The sequence below is a fragment of the Erithacus rubecula genome (genome assembly GCF_903797595.1).
Source record: "Erithacus rubecula genome assembly, chromosome: 25".
Lineage (NCBI taxonomy): Eukaryota > Metazoa > Chordata > Aves > Passeriformes > Muscicapidae > Erithacus > Erithacus rubecula.
In genome coordinates, this window is record NC_136677.1 from 2738006 (window position 1) to 2763849 (window position 25844).

General features: G+C 52.0%; 1 protein-coding gene across 2 annotated transcripts in view; it reads left to right on the forward strand.

The window, feature by feature from the left end:
• The window catches only part of SORL1 (sortilin related receptor 1), a 47165-nt gene that overhangs the window by 7316 nt on the left and 14005 nt on the right, over positions 1-25844 (forward strand). Inside the window, exons 2-31 of one of the 2 annotated variants that reach the window (XM_079326555.1) lie at positions 1487-1603; positions 1896-2021; positions 2301-2462; positions 3185-3252; positions 4028-4208; positions 5993-6094; positions 6789-6958; positions 7119-7311; positions 8233-8350; positions 8829-8902; positions 10538-10626; positions 10736-10914; positions 11849-12035; positions 13004-13132; positions 13364-13449; positions 15036-15208; positions 15372-15503; positions 15634-15725; positions 16338-16584; positions 16980-17118; positions 18218-18391; positions 18512-18625; positions 19565-19687; positions 20065-20184; positions 22366-22488; positions 22704-22811; positions 23342-23473; positions 23685-23816; positions 24448-24582; positions 24861-25016. In XM_079326555.1, coding sequence (XP_079182681.1) covers positions 1487-1603; positions 1896-2021; positions 2301-2462; positions 3185-3252; positions 4028-4208; positions 5993-6094; positions 6789-6958; positions 7119-7311; positions 8233-8350; positions 8829-8902; positions 10538-10626; positions 10736-10914; positions 11849-12035; positions 13004-13132; positions 13364-13449; positions 15036-15208; positions 15372-15503; positions 15634-15725; positions 16338-16584; positions 16980-17118; positions 18218-18391; positions 18512-18625; positions 19565-19687; positions 20065-20184; positions 22366-22488; positions 22704-22811; positions 23342-23473; positions 23685-23816; positions 24448-24582; positions 24861-25016 — 4081 coding nt within the window. Of the gene's footprint in view, positions 1-1486; positions 1604-1895; positions 2022-2300; positions 2463-3184; positions 3253-4027; positions 4209-5992; positions 6095-6788; positions 6959-7118; positions 7312-8232; positions 8351-8828; positions 8903-10537; positions 10627-10735; positions 10915-11848; positions 12036-13003; positions 13133-13363; positions 13450-15035; positions 15209-15371; positions 15504-15633; positions 15726-16337; positions 16585-16979; positions 17119-18217; positions 18392-18511; positions 18626-19564; positions 19688-20064; positions 20185-22362; positions 22489-22703; positions 22812-23341; positions 23474-23684; positions 23817-24447; positions 24583-24860; positions 25017-25844 lie in introns of both variants that reach the window. The other variant, XM_079326554.1, reaches the window with a different exon arrangement.

A 25844-nucleotide genomic window follows, 5' to 3' on the forward strand; every position in this document is an offset into this window, starting at 1 on the left:
TATTTTTTTAATCTTTTAATTTTTTTTTTTTTCTCCTGGCAGGCACGCAGGGCTCAGCTGCCTGGTGTTGTGGCTGCTGCTGCCTGACCTAAATCTGCATCCATAGCTGGGAGCTCTGGCAGGGTTTGCCCAGTGTGGGGTCCCTGCTGGGGATGCTCCAGAGCCCAGGGGGATGCTCCAGATCCCTGGGGATGCTCCAGAGCCCCAGGGGATGCTCCAGAGCCATGGAGATGCTCCAGAGCCCCAGGGGGATTCTCTAGAGCCATGGAGGTGCTCCAGAGCCCCAGGGGGATTCTCCAGAGCCCCAGGGATGCTCCAGAGCCCCAGGGGGATTCTCCAGAGCCCCAGGGGGATTCTCCAGAGCCCTGGGGATGCTCCAGCCCAGGGGGGATGCTCCAGAGCCCAGGGAGATGCACCAGCCCTGGGGGATGCTCCCTGCAGGGGTTGGGGTCAGTTCTCTTTCCCCTCCTTGTGAGCCTGTTGCATAAGAAGGATTTGTGGGTTTCTCCTTGGTTCTCCCCCCCCCCCCCCCCCCCCCCATCTTCTCCCAGAATAAAGACCTTGTTTTTCCAAGTGTTTTCCTTGCTGGAGGTTCAAGCAGCCCCTTGTGGGCAGTGCTGCTGGCTGATCCCAGGGTCAGCCAGTGCTGCAGGGTATCAGCCTAAGCAGGGCTTATCCCTGTATTTTTACAGCTTCCCAAGGCCCCGAGCAGGGTTAGCAGGGCTGGGCTGAGCTGTGGCGTGCGAGGGCTCAGGCACGCACATCCTCTGCTGCAGGGACCCATCCACCCATCCAGAGCCCAGCTGAGCTGCTGCCCCAGCTCTCCCTGGCTGTCCCTGCAGGGTTTGTCCTGCACTGTCAGCTCCCACTGAGCTGCTGCTGCCACAGCTTCCCCATAGAAACCAGCCCTGTGCTGGCAGATACAACACACACAGTCCAGAATGACAGGACTGTGCATGCTTCTGTGTGTGCTGGAATCACAGAATATCCTCAGCTGGAACCCTTGGCTCGGCACAGACACCCCCAACAATCCCACCCTGGGCATCCCTGGGCTGTCCAAATGCTGCTGGAGCTCTTGGGCCTGTGCCCAGCACTCTCTGGGGGAAGAGCCTTTCTCTTATTTCCAGCTAAACCTCCCCTGGAAGAGCTCGAGGCAGTTCCTCGAGTCCTGCCACTGCTCAAGGGATCAGTGCCTGACTCTCTGTTTCCCTGTGGTCTCATCAGCCTGGATTTGAAAACACTTCTCAGTCCTTGGTTTGAGTTTTCATTCTCATCATCCCCTGAATCCTGTTTGTCTGAGGAAGAATAAAGGGAAAATTACCCTTTTAGGCACATTCTGCCAACGTGCTCAGGAGAGATGCTGCTCTCAACGAGTTTTCCCAAATTCTGGATTTCCCAATTTCCAAGGAAAGGTGGCATGAGTGGATATTTGCTGTCCCTCTGGGTGAGGCTGTGACTCAGGGTGTCCTTTCCCTTGGCATTGCAGGTCAGCCTCAATGATTCCCACAATCAGATGGTCGTTCACTGGGCAGGAGAGAAGAGCAACGTGATTGTGGCCTTGGCCAGGGACAGCCTGTCCTTGCTGGGTCCCAAAAACAGTGATGTAAGTAACACACCCTGGCCCTCTCCAGCTGCACCTTCTGCCTCTGGGCCTGGCAAGGGGATGAGCTACAGCCTGCCTTGCTCTTGTGTCCTGAGAAACACAAAAAAGCCCCACAAGTTGGGTTCAGTGGCACAAAAATATTAAATATCCTCTGTGCTGCCCCATGGGTTCAAGGCGTGGTTGGGAAAATCTCAAATCTTTCCCTGCTTTGTAGTTCACTGAGTTTTCACCAAATCTGCCAGAAGGGAGCTCAGAACTTTGTGTTTCTCATTGTGGGGCTTCTCCTTTGCAGGTTTATGTGTCCTATGACTATGGGAAGAGTTTTAAGAAGATTTCAGAGAGGTTCAGCTTCGATGGGGGGAACAGCAGCGAGGTGGCCATCGCCCAGTTCTACCACAGCCCAGCTGACAACAAGAGGGTGAGGGGGACGTGGCAGCTGGGCCTTTATCCCTGCTGCCCCAGGGAGCCTGGACACCCTTGGGCTGTCCCTGGGGCAGAGGTGGCATGTGCCACTTCTTGTAGGGCTTGGTGATGCTCAAAGTGTGGGAGAGGGGTGGCTGGGACAGCCTAATTCTTCTCCTCCAAAGGTTGCCCTCCCAAAGGCTCCCCTGGGATGAACCAGGGAAACCATTCCTTCATTCCTGCCAGTCTGAGCTCTGCTCTGATCTCCTCTTCTCCCCTGTTCCTCCACTCCCAGTATATCTTCGTGGACGCCTTCTCCCCGTACCTGTGGATCACCACCGACTTCTGCAACACCATCCAAGGCTTCTCCATTCCCTTCAGAGCAGCAGACCTCCTCCTGCACAGCAGGAACCCCAACCTCCTCCTGGGCTTTGACAGGTCTCACCCTAAAAAACAGGTGGGCACTTTGCTCAGGTGGGGAAGCAGCATCCCACCCCTGCCCTGCTGTGATGTCCTTGTGGCCTTTTTTGTCCCCCACAGCTGAGAGCCACCGTGCCTCCTGCCAGGGCTTCATGCTTTGGCCATTCAGGGTGTCTGATCTCACAGGCAGAGCTGTCCAAATCAGCCAGGACACCCCCTTCCCTACAGTCTGTCTTGTCCTTACCTCTGGAGAAGGAGGATATAATACCTGCAAGGCTGCCTGTCTGATTTCCCTTCCTTTTTCCTCCATCCACTGCTCCCAGCCACATCCATCACCCCAACTATCGTGGTCATAACTCACCACAGAGCACTGGCAGCTGAGGCAGGATGACCTCTGCAGTGTCTCATGTGGGTCTGTGGTTTGGCTTTGGCTCCTGAATAACAAATTGCTGCTTGAATACAAACACTTTTTTTTTTCCCCTCTGGAACTGTTGGGTAAAGATTGAAAATACTTACAGCACCTTCAGATAGACTCAGTGAGTAAAATCTGGAGGTCAAACAGTAGGAAATCCTTGTAGAAGGCTAAAGGACAGTTTTTTTTGTTTGGGTTATTCTGTTAGGAAAGCTGCTGTTGCTCCAGGAGCTGCCACATGAAAAAAAGTCATGAGAGCAGCCATGGATGGACAATTTGGGTCTCTTGAAGGTTTGGGTCTGTTTGTTTCTCAGTCCCACTGGCACCTCTCACCTTTGTTGTTGCAGCTCTGGAAATCAGATGACTTTGGCCAGACCTGGATAATGATTCAGGAGCATGTGAAGTCCTTTTCCTGGTATGTGTTGTATGCAGCTCCTGCCTGCTCTCACTCCTCACTTCCTGCACTCTGAAAATCAAGGACCTGGGTACCAGGGTGTGTTCCAGCCTTGCTCTGCTCACCCTGCACTGTGGGGATGTGTTGTAATCCAATATCCAAGAGGTAGAAGGAATAATTTGTCCTAAAACCCCTGTAAATGTCCCCTAGTTTAACCCTTCCTCTCTGTTTCCATCCAATTGGCAGAAGTCCAATGCTTCCTTTCTGCTCTTCTCATAGAAAAAGAAATAGAAAGAGAGTGGGGGGTAATAACAGTGGTAAGAGAGGGAAGTAAAAAAGCAAAGTAAGAGAGTAAGAGACTGATTTTCCCATTTACAATACAATGAATCTTCTTCTATGTTGAATATTCTAATTTCCACTAACCAATCTAATACAAGATACAAACCCTATAGCATTTACATACAACCTATAAGAATAATTACATTACGACCACGTGTTATACTTTAAACCCTAAAAACTACTCTTTGGACCCCTTTTGCCAAGCTAGGGTCTTCTTGGACCATTGTTCTATCAAGAGGGGATTACTTTTGGCTGGCCATCCTGTTATCTTCTAGTTCTTTAAAGACTAAGATTTGGCATCTCAAAGCTGGCTTTCATTTCAATCTCGCTTCTGCTTTCCATATTCTCAAAATCTTTCGCTAGGCAATCGTACATCAGGTTTTCCTGATCCATCCTTCCCAACTCCTTGCTCCTGCTGCCTTCTCTGTTCCTATCCCATCCCCTCTGTCCTCCCCAGGGGGGTTGAGCCCTACGACAAGCCCAGCACGGTGTACATCGAGCGGCACGAGCCCTCGGGGGCTTCCACCGTCATCCGCAGCACCGACTTCTTCCAGAGCCGCGACAACAAGGACATCATCCTGGAGGACGCCGAAGATTTCCAGCTCAGGGACAAATACATGTTTGCTACCAAGTCTGTGGTGAGTGGATTTGCTGCTGAGGGGTTGGTGCCACTCCCTGTCACAGAGGTGTCACCCGGGCTGCCAGCGCTGCCACTCCCTGTGGGCTCACAGCAGTGCCTGCCAGCAGTGTTTCCATACCCAATCCAGAAGTAGGTCAGGCTGGCAGAGGGTTGGGACCTGGGAAAAAACCATAGGATGGCTGGGAAGGACGTGGGGAGGGGGTGGCAGGGGAAGGAAGGACGTGGGGAGGGGGTGGCAGGGGAAGGGGGATGTGGCTCGGCAGCTCCGTGGTTAAATCTGCCGCTTGTCAGAGCAGATTACCATCAAACGTGGACCAGGTCCAAGCAGCCTAATGTGCTCCAGCCTGGAAAGAAAGCTGCATTTTCAGTCTGCTTTACTAAGAAAAGAGGATGTGGCTGAGCAAAAGTGATCTTTTGGTCCCTCTGCAGCCGCAGCCTCTTGGTGGTTTTCACAGTTCTTTGCCAAATTCGAACAAACCTGAAAGAAAGCAAGAAAATGTCTGTGCTTCCTTTGAGGGTCTTTCTAGATCAGAAACAGCATCAGAGGGATAAAGTCCTGATCCTTCTAGAATTGAAGGAGCAGCTTTCTTTGCAGAAGATGCACTTCTCCCCTGCAGCTGCCATCGAGTGTTTTAAGAAGGAACCCTTTTATTGGGGTTTTTAACCTTAAAAGGGTTAAACATGAACCCTTTTCTTAGGGGTGACTGCTGGCAGAACCAGGGAGTGTCACCTCCAGCCCCCTGAGCGGGCACAGCAGTGTCTGACAGGGGCAGGGAACATTTGCAGAGCAATTTCAGCTTCTCACAAATGTCCCTTGCAGGTAGAACAGCCTGTAACTCCCTGGGCCCGGCCCCTTGGCGCTGTGCCTGCTCTGTGGTTTGCAGATTTTATCCAGGCTCAGTGCTGGTGTAGGGTGAAGCACTGGGGGTGGTTTTTCTGTGCAGAGCAGCCACTGAGCTCAGGGACAGCATCCTGAAAGCATGAGGAGGGTTTGGGCTCCATTTGGGGTTGCTTTGGAGATTTTTTTTTTCTGCTTCTGGAGCACTCAGGGGCCACCAGGCAGCACGCTCTGCTTCCTCCTGCAGCTGTAATGACTAAACATCAATAAAATCACCCGTGTTCCACAGCACTGCTGGGAAACACTGAGGCAGAGTGAGGCTGGCTGCAAACCCCTCTCTTGGGAATCACATCTCCAGGTCTGGAATGAGGCATTTGCCTCCAAGCCTGGCCTCAGCAGGGGCTGTGGAGGGGACAGGCTGGGTGGCAGCAGCGCCCAGGGCTCTGACTTCTCCTCCTTTTCCGTGGGAGGCACGGTTGCTTAGTGATACACAGCCTGGGGAAAAAGAAAAAGAAAAAAAAACCAACAAAAAACCAGGCCGCTTATTTTTGGAGCCTAGATCTGGGTTTAGGTCCTCACCATTGGCATCCTGTATGAGATAGGTTGCCCCCAGCTTTTTCACTTTCTCGGCTTCACGCTGGCACCTTTTCATTTTTGTGCAAATTGGTAAAAATAGGAAAGAAGGGACAGTGTGCTCTGAGGAAAAAGGAGGAACTAAAACCAACCTCATTATCCCCACCTGACTGACCAGGAAGGACAGTTTATCTCCTTGCTGAGCCCAGGTGTGGCAATTTAAACCCTGAGTGGGGATCATCGCTCCCAGCTGCCACGCTTTGCCCACATGCAGGGAGGGAGAAGTCCCAGGCACTGAGTGATCCCAGTGGAGATGAGGGTGATTTTGGGGGGTGAGAGCCCCTCCTAACGTGTCCCTGTGCTCTTCACAGCGTTTGCTTGGCAGCTCACAGCCACCCTCAGTCCAGCTCTGGGTCTCCTTCAACCGCAAGCCCATGCGGGTGGCACAGTTCGTTACCAAGCATCCAATTAAGGTAAGTGGTGCTTCCCGAGCAGCCTCCCAGCTCCTGCCTTGCCAGGGACTCCCTGCAGTGTCAGCAGCAGCTCCAGATGCTGCAGGAGTGGCAAGGGACCTTGTATGACCCTGCTAGGGGGGTGGCAGAGCAAAGGCTTATGTTGGGATGATCTTGTGGTTTGCACAATGGACAGTCACTGGGGATGGGGGCTGGCAGCAAAGCCCAGATCAGAGGGGCTGATCCCACTGCTCTGACTCTGCTTTTGGGGACTTCACCTCTTCCCATGGCATGGGGTTGAACTGGCATGACCTGGAGCATCCAATTTTTGTAGGCTGAGGAAGCCCAGGGCACCACCAGGGCTTGCAAAGAGTCCCTGATTCTTGAACCAGACATGCTGTGGTGTCCCCAGGCTGGTGAGGATGAAGAAGGGCATGAGATGCAAGTTCTTGGTTCTTGGCAGAGCAGTGGGGTGTACTCCCAGCCTCAGAGATCCAGCACACATGGGGCTTGGCAACCAATTATGGTTCCAGGGGGTTTTGCAAGGCAGAGGATGAGAATCACTGTGAGGGAACACAACAGGAAAAGCAAAGTGCAGATTTTCCACCTGCTGAGTGGAAAAATTACTAAAAGCTGTAAGCAAGCTAAGAGAGAATCTAAACCAGCCTGTGTGTGCATGCACACACACATGAAGCCTGTTCTTTGTGTCCCAAAGGAATATTACATTGCTGATGCCTCGGAGGACCAGGTGTTTGTGTGTGTCAGCCACGACAACAACCGCACCAACCTCTACATCTCGGAGGCAGAGGGCCTGAAGTTCTCCCTGTCTCTAGAGAATGTGCTCTACTACAGCCCAGGGGGAGCTGGCAGTGACACCTTGGTCAGGTAAGAGAGGACTCACCCAATGGAAAGTGAGAACATTGACCAAACTCAAACCACACTCCAGCGATTTTTGGCTGGATCAACGCATTACCTCTGCCTGACAACCCCCCACATCCTCAGATTTAGGGGGAAGGCTTCAATTCCCATTGCACTGTCCCCACAGGTACTTTGCCAACGAGCCCTTTGCGGATTTCCACCGCGTGGAAGGCGTGCGGGGCGTGTACATCGCCACGCTGATCAACGGCTCCTTCAGCGAGGAGAACATGCGCTCCGTCATCACCTTCGACAAGGGCGGCACCTGGGAGCTGCTCCAGCCCCCGGCACAGACCCGCTACGGGGAGCACATCGACTGCCAGGTACCCCAGCGGGGTGGGACAGTGAGAAAACCCACAAAAGTGGCATTTGGGGATGTGGTTTGTTAGCGATGGGCTTGGCGATCTCTGATCTTTTCACTCTACAAAAAGAGGCTGAACAAACAATGCCACCAAGGAGTCTCTTCTTGCCTTTCCAAGCAGAAAGGCATCCTGCCTTGCCTAGACAGGGTGAGGGGTAGATGTTTGTCTTGGTTTGAAGGACAGGTGTCTGCCAATAAAGGCAGAAGCTTCTCTTTGAAATGGAGAATGTAAACCCCCTTCCTCCAAATAACTATTATAATTTGGAAATTAAGGGGCATTCAAGCAAAGATAGGGGAATTAGGAATAACAGTTCTTTACTAAGAAAATAAAAATAGAAATGCAGTATTACACAGAACAAACCCAAAAACGCTGCCAGAGTCAGAATCCAAGCTGACACCCGTCAGTCAGTCAGGGTGGTGGCAGCAGTGCCATTCAATGGTGGCTGCATCCTCCTGCAGTGGCAGATGTGGTTCAGCTGGAGCAGTGCTCCTGTGGAAGGTGCAGTTTTCCTCTGAAGGTTCAGGAAAGGTCTGGCTTTCCTCTGGAATCCAGTGGAAAGAAGGTACCTTGGTGTCCAAAAACTCATTTTTTATCTCCTCCCCCTGGGTGGAGCATCTTCCAATATGATGATGTAATTTTATCAGTCATACAGTGGAACTGAATGGCCCATTAACAGGAGATATCTCCTGGAGGGAGGATGGGCTGTGGGAAAGATAAAGATGATTTTCTCACCCTGTCCCAAAGATGGCCCATTAGCAGGTAATATGTGCCACAGAGATAAGGAAATCACTGCCCTACTTGGCTTCAACAGATGGTGATAAAATAGACACTTCTGTCCCCATCAACCCAACACAATGTTAATCCACTGTTCTGCTTCCCCAGCTGTCCCAGGGCTGCTCTCTCCACCTGGCCCAGCGCCTGAGCCAGCTGCTGAATTTCCAGCTGCGCAGGATGCCCATTCTCTCCAAGGAGTCAGCACCAGGACTGATCATTGCCACTGGTACTGCTTTTCCCTTGGCTTGGGGGGTGTTGTTGGCAGGCAGTATTTCGTTTGTACAAGCAGGTAATAAAATGCAATTAAATGATGCGTTTTGCTGTACTTTCTCTGCTGCAGTCCATGTGCAGTAATTACAGAATGAGCATTTCACTGCAGCTCAGAGATGTGAGAAACCTGCTCTGTTCTGATCCTCTTTCCTGATCCTTGGGAAGGGTTTATTGAAGATTCAGAAATTCCTGTTTGTCTTGCTCTGTTACTGAAGAAAGCACACATTTTGTTTAATCATGTTTGTAGCCATGGGTTTTTCCCCCATCTGCTTTTGAAACTTGTAATAGTCCTTGAAATATTTGCTTTTGAAGGGATTAATTTATAGTGTGAAAAATCATCTCCTCAATCACAGATAAAAATAGTTTGGAGGTGTCTGACTTCCTTTTAAGCAATCACTTTGCATTCCTTAAGATGATTTCTCCCATTCTCCCAGGCTCCGTTGGCAAGAACATGGCAAGGAAAACCAATGTTTATATCTCGAGCAGTGCTGGAGCAAGGTGGAGAGAGGTAAGGCTGCTCTTACACCTGGAACAGGAAGAATTTAGACAGCAATACTGATGAGTTAGATTAAAGTTGATTTCATATGGATCCAAAGGCTGGAAGGTGCTTAATGCCTAAAAATGAGGGAAAAAGGTTTTTAGATGAAGGACCAGGTGTGGGTTGATTGGAAATGAATCTCTGGTGTAAGAGGTGGATTCAGACACAGGAGAGCTCCCTCCTCTATTTTTCCTTTTCACCTGGCAGGACTCTTCCTCAGCAGAGGTCATTTGATGCCTATTAGATGAGAGTGTGAGAGCGTTTGGAGAGGCTCTGGCTCCTTCCAGAAAAATGGGATGCTGCCCTCGGTTTATGGGGAGTTTGCTGCTGTTTACTGAGTGGATGTTCTGGTCTGTGGCAGTGTTTGTGGTCTGCCTTTGCACTCTGCAGCCAGTGTAATGTGGGATTCCAACATCTGCAAGCTATTTAATCCTGGGAACTGAGCAGCCTCCTTCTCCCCTGCGAGTGCTGCGCGGTTGGGGTGAGGTCTGGGCAGCTGCAGTGGTGCTGGGGACACACCACAGGTCTGGCTGATGCCAAAGGTGGTTCAGAGGCTGCTCCTGGCTCCAAAACTCAGCTGGAGAGCAGCTGTGGGGACTCTGCAGCCAGGCAGGAGCTGACAGATGAGCAGGGTATCCAAAACCAGACTTTCAGGTGCCAAACTGCACAGATTTGCCTTGGAGTGCAGTTAAAACATTCCAAGGAAGTTCTGAGCTCCTGACTGATCTTTGTATCGTGAGCAGCGGTGCAGAATGACCCAGCAGTGGAGCTGAGCAGCACCACAACTCCTCCTGCCCAGTTTTGGCCAGCAGCAGGCCAGGGGCTCACTGCTCTGAGATCACTGGGCTGATTTCACAGCCCAGAGGAGAAAGGAACAATGCTTTCAGTGCCCTGTGTGAGAATGTCCCCAAGTGTGACAGCACGTCCTGTGAACAGGGTCTGGCATGGAATACTCCCTGTTTTCATCCTGAGCTGCTCTGGGCTCTCTGGATAGGAAAGCAAAGCTGACTGTATGCTGGAGGTGTAAATGAGCATGAAATCCAAGCTGCTTGCCATGGGATGGATGGATGGATGGATGGATGGATGGATGGATGGATGGATGGATGGATGGATGGATGGATGGATGGATGGATGGATGGATGAATTGTCCCCAGGTCTTGTTTCTGCATGCCATGGCCCCACTTCTCTCTGAACATTTACAAGACCTTCCACAGCCTGAGAAGTAACTTTTCTGCAGTCCTGGGGAGGCCATGAGTCACTGCTGGGTGTCAGGAAAACCTCACAGAGGTGACAAATGAGAGGAGGATTGATGGACTCTGGTTTTGTGTCATGGTACTTCTTACACTGATTCTTTCTGTGCACAGAACACAGGAAGAGCAGAGTCCAGGGCTCAGGGCAGCTCTTACACACATCTCTTAGGGGAAATGGGCTGGCTAATCTCATCTGCAGATGGTGTCCCATAAACGCTTGAATCTCTGGTGCCTCCAGATACTTGATTTGGCCAAGGCTGAAGCATTAGCTTGGATCAGGCAGAGTTTCTGACACAGCCATTTTCCCTTCACTCAGCACAGCTCTGATCACCCCTCAGCACTGTCTCTCTTCCAGGCACTGTCTGGACCCCACTACTACACCTGGGGTGACCACGGTGGAATTCTGGTGGCCATCGCCCAAGGCACCGAGACCGACCAGCTCAAGTGAGTGTGAGGGCACAGGGGCTGCCTCTGGAGCTGGGAATGGCAGGGAGCGCCCTGCAGCAGGCAGGACATGCCCCTGGCATCTCTCCCAGTCTCCTTTTTTGTGCAGGTACAGCACAAATGAAGGGGAAACGTGGAAAGTCTTCACGTTCTCGGAGAAGCCGGTGTTCGTGTACGGCCTCCTGACCGAGCCCGGAGAGAAGAGCACCATCTTCACCATCTTTGGCTCCTACAAGGAGAATGGCCACAGCTGGCTGATCCTGCAGATCAACACCACTGACGTGCTGGGTAAGGGGACAGTGGCAGGGCCATCTCTGGGGTGGCTCTGCAGGTAGCAGTGAGGGCATCTCCCCATGCCCTGTCCCAAGTGTCTCATGTCTGGCTGAAGTCACTCGTCTGCCCTGTGCTCTCCCTGTATTCCTTCCCTCCTCACTGAGGAATTTGTTGAAAAGGAAAGAGAAAAAAAAAAAGAAAATCCTTCTGAAGGCTTGTGCCTATGAATGTTTTATAACCCATTTCAGCTTTGATTGCGAGGCAGCATTTTAATCAAAGCACAGTTAAACCCAGCAGAGGAATTTGCTTGACTAAAATTTATCACTGATTCCCTTGACATTTTGTTGGGAACGGATCTGTTTGGTAACCAGAACGACTTCATTCAGATTCCCTGTCACTGCCACGGAGCTGCCTGTTCCCTCCTGTCACAGCATGCTCCCAGCTGGAATTCTCCTTGCCTTCCTTTCCCTGTGGGACAGGCCTGGGGCAAGTGGGGGAAGTTTTGTGCCAAAGGAGGGTGGAGAGGGGAGGGAATCACAAAATCACAGAATGAACTAGGCTGGAAAAGACCTTTGGTTGGAAAAGACCCAACACATCCTCACCAACCAAACTATGGCACTGAGAGCCACGTCCAGTCTTGTTTTAAACAACTCCAGGGATGGTGACTCCACCACCTCCCTGGGCAGGAGATTCCAGTCCCCAATCACTCTTTCAGTGAAAAATTTTCTTCCTGTTGTCCAACCTAAACTTCCCCTGGCACAGCTTAAGGCTGTGTCTTCTCCTTCTGTCAGTGGCTGCCTGGGAGAAGAGACATTCCTGTGGTGTGGGGCTGGATGCCAGCTTGCCTGCCACTCCTGGGCACCAGGAACATCAGCATCTCTCTGTCTTTAAAGCTGGGGTGCTGTGAAAGCTGCACCTTTCTGCACCCCAGCCTTGTTTCTCCTCTCAGGGGTGCCTTGCACAGAGAATGACTACAAGCTGTGGTCACCCTCGGATGAACGAGGCAATGAATGTTTGCTGGGGCACAAAACTGTTTTCAAAAGGAGGACTCCTCATGCAACCTGCTTCAATGGGGAAGATTTTGACAGGCCTGTCATGGTCTCCAACTGCTCTTGTACGAGGGAGGACTTTGAATGGTAAAATACCAATTAATTTCTTCTAGCCTGGATTGTAAATCCAAGATAAGTGTCTGTGACCAATTGCTCTGAGTGAACAAATATCCAATTTACGTAGCTCGGAGTGTGGCTGCTTCATTTTATAGCAGAGAGGAAACTAAACAGACTGAAAACATCCTTTCATTAATAACAGGGCATGAGACTTAATTAATGTCTTTAGAGCCTTTTGGGAGCCTCTGAAAGGAGGAAGAAGGAAGTATTATTAATCCATCACCTTCCAAATGATAATGGATAATTTCCCATCACAGACAGAGATCCACTAAAAATCTTTGTGATTCTGTAGCCACAGGGGTGCAGCTGGCCCTGCTATTGCCCTTTGGCTGCAATTCCCACAATCCTGACACTGCACTGCTTTCAGGATCAGGGAACACGCTCTGGCAACCTGATGCAAAGGTTTGGGGTTAGAAAGGGAGCTGCTTTTCAGGGACTGGACTTTCAGTGGAGCTCACACCAGTCTGATGCTGCAACCAAGTCTGGCTCAGCACGAGCAGACTGAGAGCAGGGCTGGTGGGATCCTGCCTCAGAATTCAGCCCTGGGCTCCCTACAGAATAACATTGATAAAACCTCTCTCTCCCACAGTGTTTTCCAAAGAACAGCCACGCTGTGACTCCCATTTTACCAGCAGCACCAGCCAGGAGACAGAGCAGTGACCCGAGGCAGCAGCACTGGGGCTTGCAGCCAGCTTTGCAGAGCACATTGGCTCAGCTCTGCCTACCCCAGCCTGCCCAGCCACTGGCAAAGCTGATTTGCAAAGTGTTCTTGAAAGATCCTGTCTGGCTCGGAGATGTTCCATGCAGCTAAATACTGATAATGAATGAATGGTCACTCTGGCTTCTTAAAAATTCCATGCAAAAATTGAACCATGGTATCACATGGCTGCATTTTTTGCTTTTCCCTGTCTCTCCCCACATCTTTCTTCTCTTTGCAGCGATTTTGGCTTCAAACTGAGTGATGACTTATCCTTAGAAGTTTGTGTGCCTGACCCTGAGTTTGCTGGGAAACCCTATGACCCACCAGTCCCTTGCCCTGTTGGCTCAACCTACAAGAAGACTCGAGGGTATGTGCAGTGCTTGGGAGGGCAGCCTGATATTCCAAAGTGCTGGAATTTATCTTACTGGTGATTAAAAAAAAAACAACCAAGCAACCACAAAACCCACAAGAGTGGCAGCAAACAAATGGCACATTAGGACATACACGGCAATTAAACACCACAGCTTGTTCTGGCTGCACAGGGTGGTTTGCTCACAGTTTTTCCATGGAATAAACTGCCTGGCTCTGTGTGTTGCAGCTACAGGAAGATCTCTGGGGACACTTGCACGGGTGGAGACATCGAGTCGCGGCTGGAGGGGGAGCTGGTGCCGTGCCCGCTGGCGGGTGAGTGTGTGCAGGATCTGCTCTGGGCACAAGGGCTCCATTCATTAAACCTTTGGCTGGTGCCTGGGGGACCAGGCACGGAGTCCCAGAGGGCTCTCAGACAAAACCTGTGACACAGGAGCCTGGGTGGGTTACAAATCACCCTCTCCTGTGCTGTGGCCAGAGCTTGTGAGGGTCCAGCTCAGCAGCAGTGCCTGCTCACAGTGCAGAGCCCTCTGAACCCTCAGGCTGCAGGCAGGAATCCCTTCATCCTGTCACGTCCTTGCTGCAGCTGGCTCGAACCCAACCAGAAAGACGGGAATTAGATCAAAGGATCATTAGATCCCCATCCTTGGGAAAGGTCTCCTTGGAAGGTCCCACTCTGAGCCAGTCACAGTATGCAGCTGAACGATGGCACTTGGGGGCCAGAGCACGGCAGACCTTCAGCCCTCACACCTCTGCCTGCCTGAATTCAGCCCCCCAATCCTTATTTTCTCCTCTTGAACGTACAAGGCACTGTAGCAGTCCCGTGCCCCTGTGCTGCCAGAGTTATTTGCATTCTGCTCATTACAGCTCTAATTTAATCTGCCGTCACGAGCTGCGTGATCAGCATTGCTGCAGCTCCAGAGCCTCAGGCAGGGCAGGGGCTCGTGGAAAGGCTGGGGAGCTGAGCAGAGCAGCCAGACCCACCAGCAGCAGCTTCCCCTGCCCTGCCCTCAAATTTTTCAGCGCGCCAAAGATATTCCAGGTGTGGAACAGCACGGGGAAGCATCCCTTGTGCTGGGACTCCTGCCAGCGCTGCACTCAGCTTCACTCCCGACACGTTATTCACCCCTCTGAGCCCTCTTGAGCTATTTGGAGAGCTGTGTTGGGCATGCTGAGAAGGGCCCTGCTGATTGCAAAATAAACCTGCGGTCCCCAGCGGGCCGGCCTTTGAAGTGCCGCGTTCCCAGCGCGTTGGCGACTCTCCGGATCCGCGCTGGCTCGCTCCATGGAAACACTTTCATGTACAGTATCTGTTTCATATCTCCCTATAATCTCATTAGGGATGCACAGCCAGAGTTACTTATTGACATTAGCTCTACTCATTAATAGCATTATTGGACTTGACTGGTGGTGGGATAGTGCCCCGGAGACTTTGTCCTGGACCAGGATCCCATTACCTGGATTTGGCTCCATTCAGGAACAAAACCTGCTCTAGGATATTTCCTGAGGGGCCCGTGTCCCTGAGGACTTGCAGAGTTGCATCACTCCCACTCTTTTTAATGTTGTTTTGTTTTGGTCTTTTTTGAGGAAGAGGAGGTCAGTACTTTGTTTTCCATTGGCAGCACTAATGTGGGAAGAACAGGGTGGGGGCAGGTTCTGTTGCCCTGCTGCCTTCACCTCCTCCTCCTTCTCCTCCTCCTCCTCCTGGACCACAATGCCCACAGTGTGTGCCCAGCCCTATGAGAACTATTACCACATTCCCATTAACCTAATCCCACCGAGACAAAGACTCTTTGCCTCCTGGAGGTGCTAAAACCAGGAGTGAAAACCACCTAATATTTTCTTCTTTTTGCCCCTCAAGTAGCCGAGAACGGCCACTAAATAAGGCACTGTTGTTGCAGAGGAGAACGAGTTCATTCTCTACGCCACCCGCTACTCCATCCACCGCTATGACCTGGCCTCGGGTGTCAGCGAGGAGCTGCCCCTGGCCGGGCTCAGGGGGGCTGTGGCCCTGGATTTTGACTACGAGCACAACTGCCTGTACTGGGCTGATGTCACTCTGGACATCATCCAGGTGAGCATCACCTCCTTGCCACCCCAGTGTTGCATCCACACCCTGAAAAGCAAATGTTTGTCCTGGTACTCCTCCCCTCCCAGCTGTCTGTTACCTGACCTTCAGGCTGAGGCAGTTCCTGGTCTTTTATTCTGTTTATTTATTTATTTTTTTTTTCCCCCAGCGTCTCTGTCTCAACGGCAGCTCTGGGCAGGAAATAATCATAAGCACTGGGTTGGAAACAGTGGAAGCTTTGGCTTTTGAACCTCTCAGCCAGCTGCTCTACTGGGTCAACGCTGGGATTCCCAAAATCGAGGTACAGCTCTGCCCACCTGTGGCAGTGCATGTTTTATTGAGGAGCAATAATTGCCTGCCATAGATTTTTGTGTCATTTCAAGCAGTGCCAGGAGCAAACACACCTGTCCTGGGCTTGATTTTGGGTCTAGGTTGCCAATCCAGATGGAGACCTGAGACTCACCGTCCTCAACTCCTCGATACTGGAGCGACCCAGAGCCCTGGCTCTGGTACCCCAAGATGGGTAAGGAAGAAAACAGCCCAAGTATTTCTCTGCTGTTCCCAAGGGAAACTGCTGCTCCTTCATCACCTCCTCCTCAGGGAGGACAGCTTGGTGAGGTGAAACTGGGGACAGGCACAGCCCAATCCTGCCCTGTGGAGCCCATTGTCATCACTGCGTCCCCAGCTAAGGCACCAGCTCCCTCACCAACTGTTTATTCCTTCCTACCCATGCATATCCATTAGTAAATAACTTTTCCTGCCTGTAAAACTGGTCTGGTCAGTGGAGAAGGCTGCAGTGATGCATGAGAAACAGAGCTGTGCTCGAATTCAAGAGCCAAATGCGAGTTACATCTTTCTGGGGTTTGGCCTCAGCTGCAAATGTAGATCTGACAAACCAGAGCAGTTCATGGCAAGGTAACCTGCAGCTGCACTCCCACCACAGAGCCTGCAGCTCAAAATCCTCTGTGCTGCTCATAAACGTGCTGGTGGTGTTTGTTAGAATGGCAGAGCTCCCTGTTCAAAAGCATGGCAAGCAAAGGGGTGTAAACCTTTTCAACCTCTGCCTCTCCTAACCTGCTTCCTTTTGCTGAGCTGCTCTGTGTGGATTTGGGGTAACCTCTCTGCCTGCTGCCAGGTTGATGTTCTGGACAGACTGGGGGGACTCCAGGGCTGGCATCTACAGGAGTGACATGGACGGGTCGCTGGCCGGCTGCATCGTCTCGGAGGGCGTGCGGTGGCCGAACGGCATCTCTGTGGATGACCACTGGATCTACTGGACTGAGGCCTACATGGACAGGATTGAGAGGGTGGATTTCAATGGCATGCAGAGATCTGTGATCCTGGACAGCCTCCCTCACCCCTATGCCATTGCTGTGTTTAAGGTTTGTTTTCCCTGTTGGTTTTTTTTGTGGCGTGCAGGCTCTGAGGTCGGTGCTGGAGGAGCACGATGAATTTGAAGGATAGGGATGTGATTTGGAGCAGGTACAGCACTTGCTCTCTTTCTGCTTTTGGCACATCCCCACAAATTCCTGAAATGAGCAGGCAAGTGCAGTCAGATCCAGGACCAACATTCCCAAGCAGCTGCACTGAAATGTTTGCCACTCAGCAGATCACTCTGTCACTCATTCCTGCTCAAATCCCACCTCAGGCCATCCTCTTCCTCTCCCCCTTGGGCTGGAGACACTTTTGACTCTCCATTTTCCCCCACATCCACTATTTAGGGTGATTAGCCCTGGTGGTGCCTCTCCTCACACTAAGAGCCAAGCCTGTGTTTCAGAATGAAATCTACTGGAATGACTGGTCACAGCTGAGTATTTTCAGAGCATCCAAAAACAGCGGCTCCAGGATGGAGATCTTGGTCGGGCGGCTGAATGGGATCATGGATATGAAAATCTTTTACAGAGGAAAGACAACAGGTAATCATGCAGATGAGCCTCCCTGGGATACAGAGATGTTCCATCCCCCATTTCCACAAGTTCCAGCCCACTGGATCATCCTGGCTTGCATTTCCTGAATATATCCCCATTCCTGCAGGGCTTGAGGCTCCCAGGCATAGAGATCAGGAATGAGTTTCATGAGTGGTGTATTCTGCTTTTTGGCTGCCAGGAGAGATGCTCCCCAAGGAGAGAGCTCCTGGGGCACTCAGCTCTGGTGGCAGCTCATAGTTTGTCACAGATCCTGGCTTTTCCATCAAAGTGTTGTATAGACCAAAAACCCCAGGATTTCAGGGCTGCACCAACTTTGTCCTTTAATCACCTCTCTGTTGTGACAGGCAGTGGAGGCCCCTGTGTGCTGTTTATACCCATTTCCAGATGGGTACCCAAGCACTGAAGGGCTCTACAGTCCCTGCAGGAGACTGGAGGGGCAAGAGGCACTCTGGGGGTGTAACTCACATCCTTTGGTAGATCTCCAACACCAATCTTTCCCCCTTAAAGGCCCTCAGACTCCCTGGAGCAGATGGCTCTGGGCATTCCTAGGGGTGACCTCAGCCCTCAGCCCTGCAGAGCTGGATCCTGACAGGGTCTGAACCCAAAGCAGGTGACACTAGGATACCTGTACCTCTCCTGGGCTGGCAGGTGACACTAGGACTCCTGTGCCTGTCCTGGGCTGGCAGGTGGCACTGTTACTCCTGTCCCTCTGTCCTGGGCTGGCGGGTGGCACTGGGACTCCTGTGCCTGTCCTGGGCTGGCAGGTGGCACTGTTACTCCTGTCCCTCTGTCCTGGGCTGGCAGGTGGCACTGGGACTCCTGTGCCTGTCCTGGGCTGGCAGGTGTCACTGAGACTCCTGTCCCTCTGTCCTGGGCTGGCGGGTGGCACTGGGACTCCTGTGCCTGTCATGGGGTAGCAGGTGAACAGGGACTCCTGTACCTATCCTGGGCTGGCAGGTGAACAGGGACTCCTGTACCTATCCTGGGCTGGCAGGTGGCACTCCTGTCCCTCTGTCCTGGGCTGGCAGGTGGCACTGCTCCCCCGTGTCCCTGCCCTGACCCCGTTCCTGTCCCTGCCCTGCTCCAGGACACAACGCCTGCATCTCCCGGCCCTGCAGCCTGCTCTGCCTGCCCAGGTCCAACCACGGCCGCAGCTGCAGGTGCCCCGAGGGTGTGGCCAGCACGGTGCTGCCCAGTGGGGAGCTCAGCTGTGACTGTCCCCATGGCTATGCCATGAAGAACAACACCTGCACAAAGGAAGGTAAATCCTGCCAGGCTCTCTGCCATCACCGCTGGGCACTGTGACCTGTCCTCTGCTGGGGACAAGAGTGGCCCATTTCTGGAGGCACAGCCTCATGCCAGCTTCTTTCTGCTGTCCCAGAGAACACGTGCCTGCCCAACCAGTACAGGTGCTCCAATGGGAACTGCATCAACAGCATCTGGCAGTGTGACAATGACAATGACTGCGGGGACATGAGCGACGAGAAGAACTGCCGTGAGTGTCCTGCCCTGGTGGCCTGGCCAGGTCCAGCTGCTGAGCTGGTGATCCACACTCCTTTCACAGTCAGGGAGAGCAAGAGGCTCTCTGAGCTGCTGTGATCAACTCCCAAAGCAAACTGTCCCAATCCCCTTGACCTGATGAGGCGTCAGTGTCTCAAATTTGGTGAGGCTGATGCCAACTGTGTCTTGCATTAATTGTCTTCTGAAGCTAATTGAGGGCACAGTCAATGAGGAAAAGAGAGCAGATAGTGCTGACATGGACCTCTTGTTGAGATAATAAATCAAATTCACACATTGAAGATGGAGGTCACCTTTTTGAGCAGAGTTAGGAATTGCTAATGTGTACAGCAGCTTTGCACAGCCTGAAGGGTTTGGATTAGTGCACTGTGGAAAAGGGGACTGGGTTTGAAGTTAGGAATCACTGCAGGACAAGGAGAGAGGCTGTTAATGCCCATTTTGTACCAATAAACTTATTTCCCTGGCAAAGTTGAGGTACCAGTCAGCAGAGTGCAAGTTTGAGTTCAGTGTCTGGCTCTAGTGTAGGGAAGCCTCTGTGGGTCCCCATTCCTTGGCACAGAGATCCTGCCTTGGGTAGCAACACTCATGCCCAGCTTCTCCCCTGCTTTGGCTGCCCTGTCTCATCCCCCCCACCTGAGGTTTCAATCCCCTTTGTGGGGAGCAGACACCTCTACACAGCCTTGGCTTCTTGCTCCCTGGCTTGGGAGTAGACATCAGGAGAAAACTGCCCCATGTGCTCTGCTTTACATGGAGCTCCTAAAAATGGCATTAAAACATAAGAGCAGGAATTCAGGTTAGACTGGCAGGATTCTGTCCCTGTCCCTCCACTTCCCTGCACTCAGCACACACCCTCAGGCAGCAGAAACCATTTTCTAACCTCCTCTTTCTCCTCTTCTTCCTCCTCCTCCTCCATCAGCAACCACCGTGTGCGACCCCGAGACCCAGTTCCGCTGCCAGGGCTCGGGGACCTGCATCCCTCTGTCCTACAAATGTGACCTGGAGGATGACTGTGGGGACAACAGTGATGAAAGCCACTGTGGTGAGTGCCCACACTCAGACCTCCTCCCCTGGGCAGCTGCTCTCTGTGCTCAAAGCTGCTCCTCCCATGGCTGCTGCTTGGAGGTGATGTAGGGAAAGATCCCCCTTTACCCAGGCTGTCTCCTCATTTACTGGGAAATGGGGGACAGGACCAGCATTTGCAGGGTATTTGGGAATTAGGAACAGGACCAGCATTTACAGGTTATTTGGGAATTAGGGGCAGGACCATCCTGGGAAATGAGGGACAGGAGAAGAGAGTGTGCTGGTTCTTCCCCTCACCATGTTCCAGCTGGGAGATTTCTGTGCCATTATCCTCCAGCTTTCCTGCTCTGCTCCTTGGCCATTCCCACAACCTGAAGCCCAGTGTTCTGTTTGCAGAGGCTCACCAGTGCAGGAGTGATGAGTTCAGCTGCAGCTCAGGGATGTGCATCCGTCTGTCCTGGATGTGTGATGGGGACAACGACTGCAGGGACTGGTCTGACGAAGCCAACTGCACTGGTGAGTGCTCAGGGCTTGATCAAGAACCTCCTGCTGCTCCTACTTTTTACTTCCAACCTGGGAGACATTAGCCAGTGTCTTGTGCCTCAGTTTCCTTGCTTGTTAGAGCACTTTAGGGTGATGTGATGCTCCATATCTGAGCATTTCCTCCCCCAGGTTCACTGGGAATTTGCTGGCAGCTCTGAGATGCTCACACAGAGACCCAACTTTGCTTTTTACCTGCAAGATTGCACCCACAGGCAAAGCTCTGTGGGATGGGAAGTGGTTTTGTGGCTGCTGAGCAGCCAAAGGGCTCTCCTGCCAAAAACAGCTCCTGTTTTGCAGGGAGGCAGTGATCAGGCCAGTGGGCACTGGCAGCATTTCACAGCTTTCACTCCTTAAAATTAATTTGGTGCAGAAAATAGGCACATCCTTTGCAGCTTCTCCACAGTTAATTGATCTGAAGAAGAGGCAGGTTTAGTTTGGGAAGTTTAGTTTGGCAGTTCTGGTCCTCCTCTGGCAGCCTCATCACTCCATGGGCTGGAAATCTTAAAGAGGGTGTCCCAAGTAGGGAGTCCCACATAGAAATCCACTCTTGCTTTTCTTACAACCCATGCTGAAGCAGCCTGGCTGGCAGAAATAACCTTGCTCCTACTTTGTGCCTCCTGTGCAGCAAGTCCTGTGAGCCTCAGAGTGTGTTTGGAGCAGAAAGCCACAACTCTCCACCCTCCCCAGCACCACAGTGATGCTCCTCAGCCCCTCCCGAGCAAACACCCACACAGAGCCTTTTTCTCATCAGAAAAACCAACAGATAGCAATTGGCCTTTTCTTCTAGAAACAACCAGGCAAAACTATCAACCAAGCCAAAGACCTCAGTGTTTGCAGGAGACTTCTCAGAGTAGGCAGAGCAACAGTCCATCTGTGAAAAACACGAAGTTGTATTTATCAAGCCATACATGGGGTATTTCAAGATAAAAGCAGTGCTTTCCACAGATCCATGGGGAGCCTGCAGGGACCAGGACAGCCCTGGGAATGCTGGCAGCAGCTTGGCTCAGGTGCAGCCTGGAGCATTTGGGACAGAGAGTGGCACCAGCTGATGTCCTGGGGCTCTGGAATGAGGATTTGAGAGATCCCTTTCAGGTCTTTGAGCTCCTCTTTGCTCACCCCTGTGGCATTTGCTGTGCTTGGAGCACCCAGGGCTGAGCCTGGTGATTAGTATTCCACGAGTGTGGCTTTCTAGGAAGGTTTAATTTATATTGGTATCACTTATCTCTCATATGAGTTTTTCCAGAGAGAATTACTACAGGAGAGGAACCTACTTCAAAAAGCGTGTCTGGTTTGTAAAGCCCCAAGTTGGAATTATCTAAGAGGATCACAATTATTTGAGGAACATTCCTTCTGACTTCACCGGGCTGCAATTATTGCTCTTATCTAAAATAATTACATTTCATGCTGAATACCTAATAGAATATTACTGCCACCAGATTGTACTGTTTCAAAATATCTGTGAGTGCATGTCACTCTCTAACCTAAAACTCAGGATCATGCCATTTAATTAAGTTGAACGCTGCTTTTCTCAATAAATCTGAGCTCTCTCCTGCTTGAGGAGCAGGATTTGTCTCTGAAGTGACAACACAAACCAGGCTGCAACCCAGATACCCCACAGGCAGATATTTTCCTGACAGGAGCCTAAGGAAAACCCCCAGGGAGAATCGTATTTCTTGTTTGCTTTGGCAACATAGAAGAGCCTTGTTTGCCTTAATTAAAAGCTCTCTCTGACTCTGTCCTGCCCTGCACGGGGACTCTGCAGCTCTGCCAAGCCTTGCTTGATCTTGGTGACATTTCTCACCATCTCTGGCACGATGCCACCACTGCCACCTTTGCCCACACACCCCAAGGACTGAGATCAGGGGGAGACAGGCTGCTGGCTTTGGGGAGAGCTTTGGGGGATCTCTACCTGCAAAAGCCACCCCTGAGGCATAGACGGCTTGGAGCAAGAATGGGAAGTCCATGGAGAGCTGGGACTCGTGGAATTCTCCTGCCTGGGGTCCATGGGGGGGTTGCTGGTGCTGGGACCTGCCATGGTGGGAGATCCTGGTGCAGTAGAAGGAGCAGTTCTGGTGCTGTGCCTGACTCACTCTCAGCTCAGCAGGGACACGGTGACAGCCCAGCTCAGGTGTGTCCCTGCTCTGGTTTCAGCAGTTTATCACACCTGTGAGGCCTCCAGCTTCCAGTGCCACAACGGGCACTGCATCCCGCAGCGCTGGGCGTGCGACGGCGACGCCGACTGCCAGGACGGCTCTGATGAGGACCCTGCCAGCTGTGGTAACGTGTCCTGTGTGTCTGGGGGGCTCTGCCACGGGTGGGAGGGATTCCTGCACACCCACTGAGCTAAACCAGCAGCAAACCCATGGGGAGAGCCCCCACCCCTCCAAAATCAATCATAGTGCAAAGGCAACCATGGCTTTTTGTTAGCTAATTAAAACAGCTTTAACAAAACTCTGAAAAACACTCAACATCCACCTAATTCTGAATTTCAGAGAAGAAGTGCAACGGCTTCCAGTGCCCCAATGGCACCTGCATCCCAACCAGCAAACACTGTGATGGCATCAATGACTGCTCTGATGCCTCGGATGAGCAGCACTGTGGTGGGTACCGGGCTCAGGGGGAGCTGCTGGGGGCCAGCACTGAGGGCTGGCAGCATTCCTGGTCTGCCCAAGCCTGTCCCAATTCGAATAAAGCCCTGGGAGATAATGGCAGAGCATTCCTGGTCTGCCCAAGCCTGTCCCACTGGGAGTAAAGTCCTGGGAGATAATGGCAAAGCCTTAGTGTGCAGTCACGAGCCCCCTGTGAAATCGGCGGGTCAGCAAAAGGCACAGACTGGGGGGACACTGCCAGGGAGGACACAAAGCCCTGCTGGTGCCTGTGCCCACCCTGAGGGGTGATTGGGTGAGGGCAGCCTGTGAGGGACACTGCTCAAACCATTTGTCTTGGGAATTTCCTGTAAAATCTCTAAAACCCGTGCGCTGCGCTCAGGTGTGCGCGGAGCCCGGCAGGTGACACTGCTGTTGGCAAGGACAGCAGAGGTGCCACCCCCTGTCCTCCTGTGGGTGACACTGTTGTTGGCAAGGACAGCAGAGGTGCCACCCCCTGTTCTCCTGCCCCCCCATCCCTGCAGAGCCCCTGTGTACCCGCTACATGGATTTTGTGTGCAAGAACCGGCAGCAGTGCTTGTTCCACTCCATGGTGTGCGACGGCATCATCCAGTGCCGGGACGGGTCGGATGAAGATGCCAGCTATGCTGGGTGCTGTAAGTGTCACAATGTCCCCTCTGCCAAGGGAGGGTGGCACAGAATGAAGCCAGAGGCATGGGGAGAGCCAGGAACTGCCAGCTCACCGAAGAGAGCTCCAGACATATGGCTCTAGACCGCGATGCTCTGCTCAGAAATCCCCTGAGTGTGCTCCTTCCTGCTCAAGCTTTCCTGAAGCCCTTGATCTTCACACCAAACCTCTCCCTGCAGCCCAGGACCCCGAGTTTCACCGGACCTGTGACCAGTTCAGCTTCCAGTGCCAGAATGGTGTGTGCATCAGCCTGGTGTGGAAGTGTGATGGGATGGACGACTGCGGTGACTACTCTGACGAAGCAAACTGTGGTGAGCAGCACCCCAGGGCCTCCTGCCACTGCAACTCCAGCTTCCTTTGGATTCCAGGAGCATGGAGCACTGTCTTCCTCATGTTTTCACTCATGTGTGCATGTATGTGTGAGTGCAGCTTTCCCTGTGCACATCACAGCGTGTCCTAGCTGGAGATTGGTGTCATTTCCCTCATGCTGCAGGCAGGTAGAATGGAGCAAGCAGAAAATCTGGCACATCTTGTGCTTCACTAACTCCTCTGTGACCATATTTATTGCTCAGACTCCCAGCCCTGAGCAGACAAGCAGTTTTCAGCCAAACCCAATATTTACCACTGTTCCCTGGGTGGCTGTAGGAGCTGTACCCAGCCAGGCGAGGCTGCTGCAGCCTCATTTCAGAGTTGCAGGCTTTGCTCCTCCATTTCTGCCATGCTCTGCTGGATTCTGCTCTGGCTCTGGAATCAGGGGTGGCGTCTGGTCACGAAGAGCACAGACAGACAAAGCAGTGGTAGCAACAGAGCGAGGGCTGGGAGGAATGGGAATGCTGGGGATGAAGAGGAAGGAATCTGCTTTTGCTGCTCAGGGTGGTGCTCTCTGGGCCAGCCTGAGGTGCTCCTACCCTGTGGCTCACAGGACTCTCCTCTCCTTGCCAGAAAACCCAACAGAAGCCCCAAACTGCTCCCGGTACTACCAGTTCCAGTGTGGGAATGGGCACTGCATCCCCAACCGGTGGAAGTGCGACCAGGAGAACGACTGCGGGGACTGGTCTGATGAGAGGGACTGCGAGGGTAAGGACACACTGCTGAGGCTGGGACGTGGATGTGACAGGGACTGGGACATGCTGGAGGATCACTCTGCCTCCCCACAGCCCCCACAGCTCCAAAAATGCCCCATGAGTGGGCACTTCCATGCATCCTTTTGCTCTATATTTTTGGATATCCTGATTACAGACACAACACAGAGAAAACACTGATTCCTCACTTGCTTCCCCCTGGCTCAGCAGGGAGCAGGCAGAGCTTACCCAGGAGCAGGGAGCTCAGATCAGCTCTCCCTGGTGTATTTTTAGGATCTCCAGTTCATCCCATTACCACGCTGATCCCCCCGACGTGCCTGCCCAACCATTTCCGCTGCAACAGCGGCGCCTGCATCATGAACAGCTGGGTGTGTGATGGCTACAAGGACTGCACTGATGGCTCTGATGAAGAGGCCTGTCCCACCTCCAGTAAGCTCTCCTCTGCCTCACCCCTTCCCTTTCCCCATTTTGGAGGTTCTTTGGACCTCCAGTGCTCTAAGGCACCAAGCTCTGGAGCTCTTAGACTCCTACTTTGTTGGGTAATCTTAAATAAGCAAAGCAGCTAATAGTTAAAAAGGTTATTTATTACAAAGCACATCAGACTCAACAGTACACAGACGAGCAATAGCAAAAAGCAATGGCAAATGCAGTGGCAATAAGTGAATGGCTAGAAGCCAGAATGGTTAAAAACAATTCTTCCCAGTAAAAACTCTTATATAGGATTTTTCTAACAAGGTAAGATGCAAGCTCGGACCACCACTTCTTAATCTATTAGAATTCTAGTTTCTTAGCCCACCAGGTTACATATAGAACTACACATACAATCTCTATAAAAAATGTCAGCAATATTCTTCCTGTAGCTCTGTTATGTCTAAGTCCTGTAAGCCTGGAGCCTCTTGCTGAAGATACCACTATGTTTCAACCTTCACTAGAACACTCACTGCTACTGTGGCATTTGAAACCTTTCACTTATTAAAAGCATTAGAACTCACCCTAAAATTACTGACTTACTTCTACTTAAATGTCTACTTTATGTGTGAGTAGCTTAATATACTTCAATCCATCCAAAGGCTTTAATTCAATCCCTGCACTTTGATTCCTCCTTGAAGGATTCAGAGAATCCCCTAACCCACCGACTCCAACATCCCAGATCACTCTCTAAGGAATTCTGGCCTTGCAGAGCCTGGCTGGGTTATGGGGTTCATTTACATCGTGGTGTAAAATGTCCTCTGGCACTGGGGTCACCCTTCTGCCACC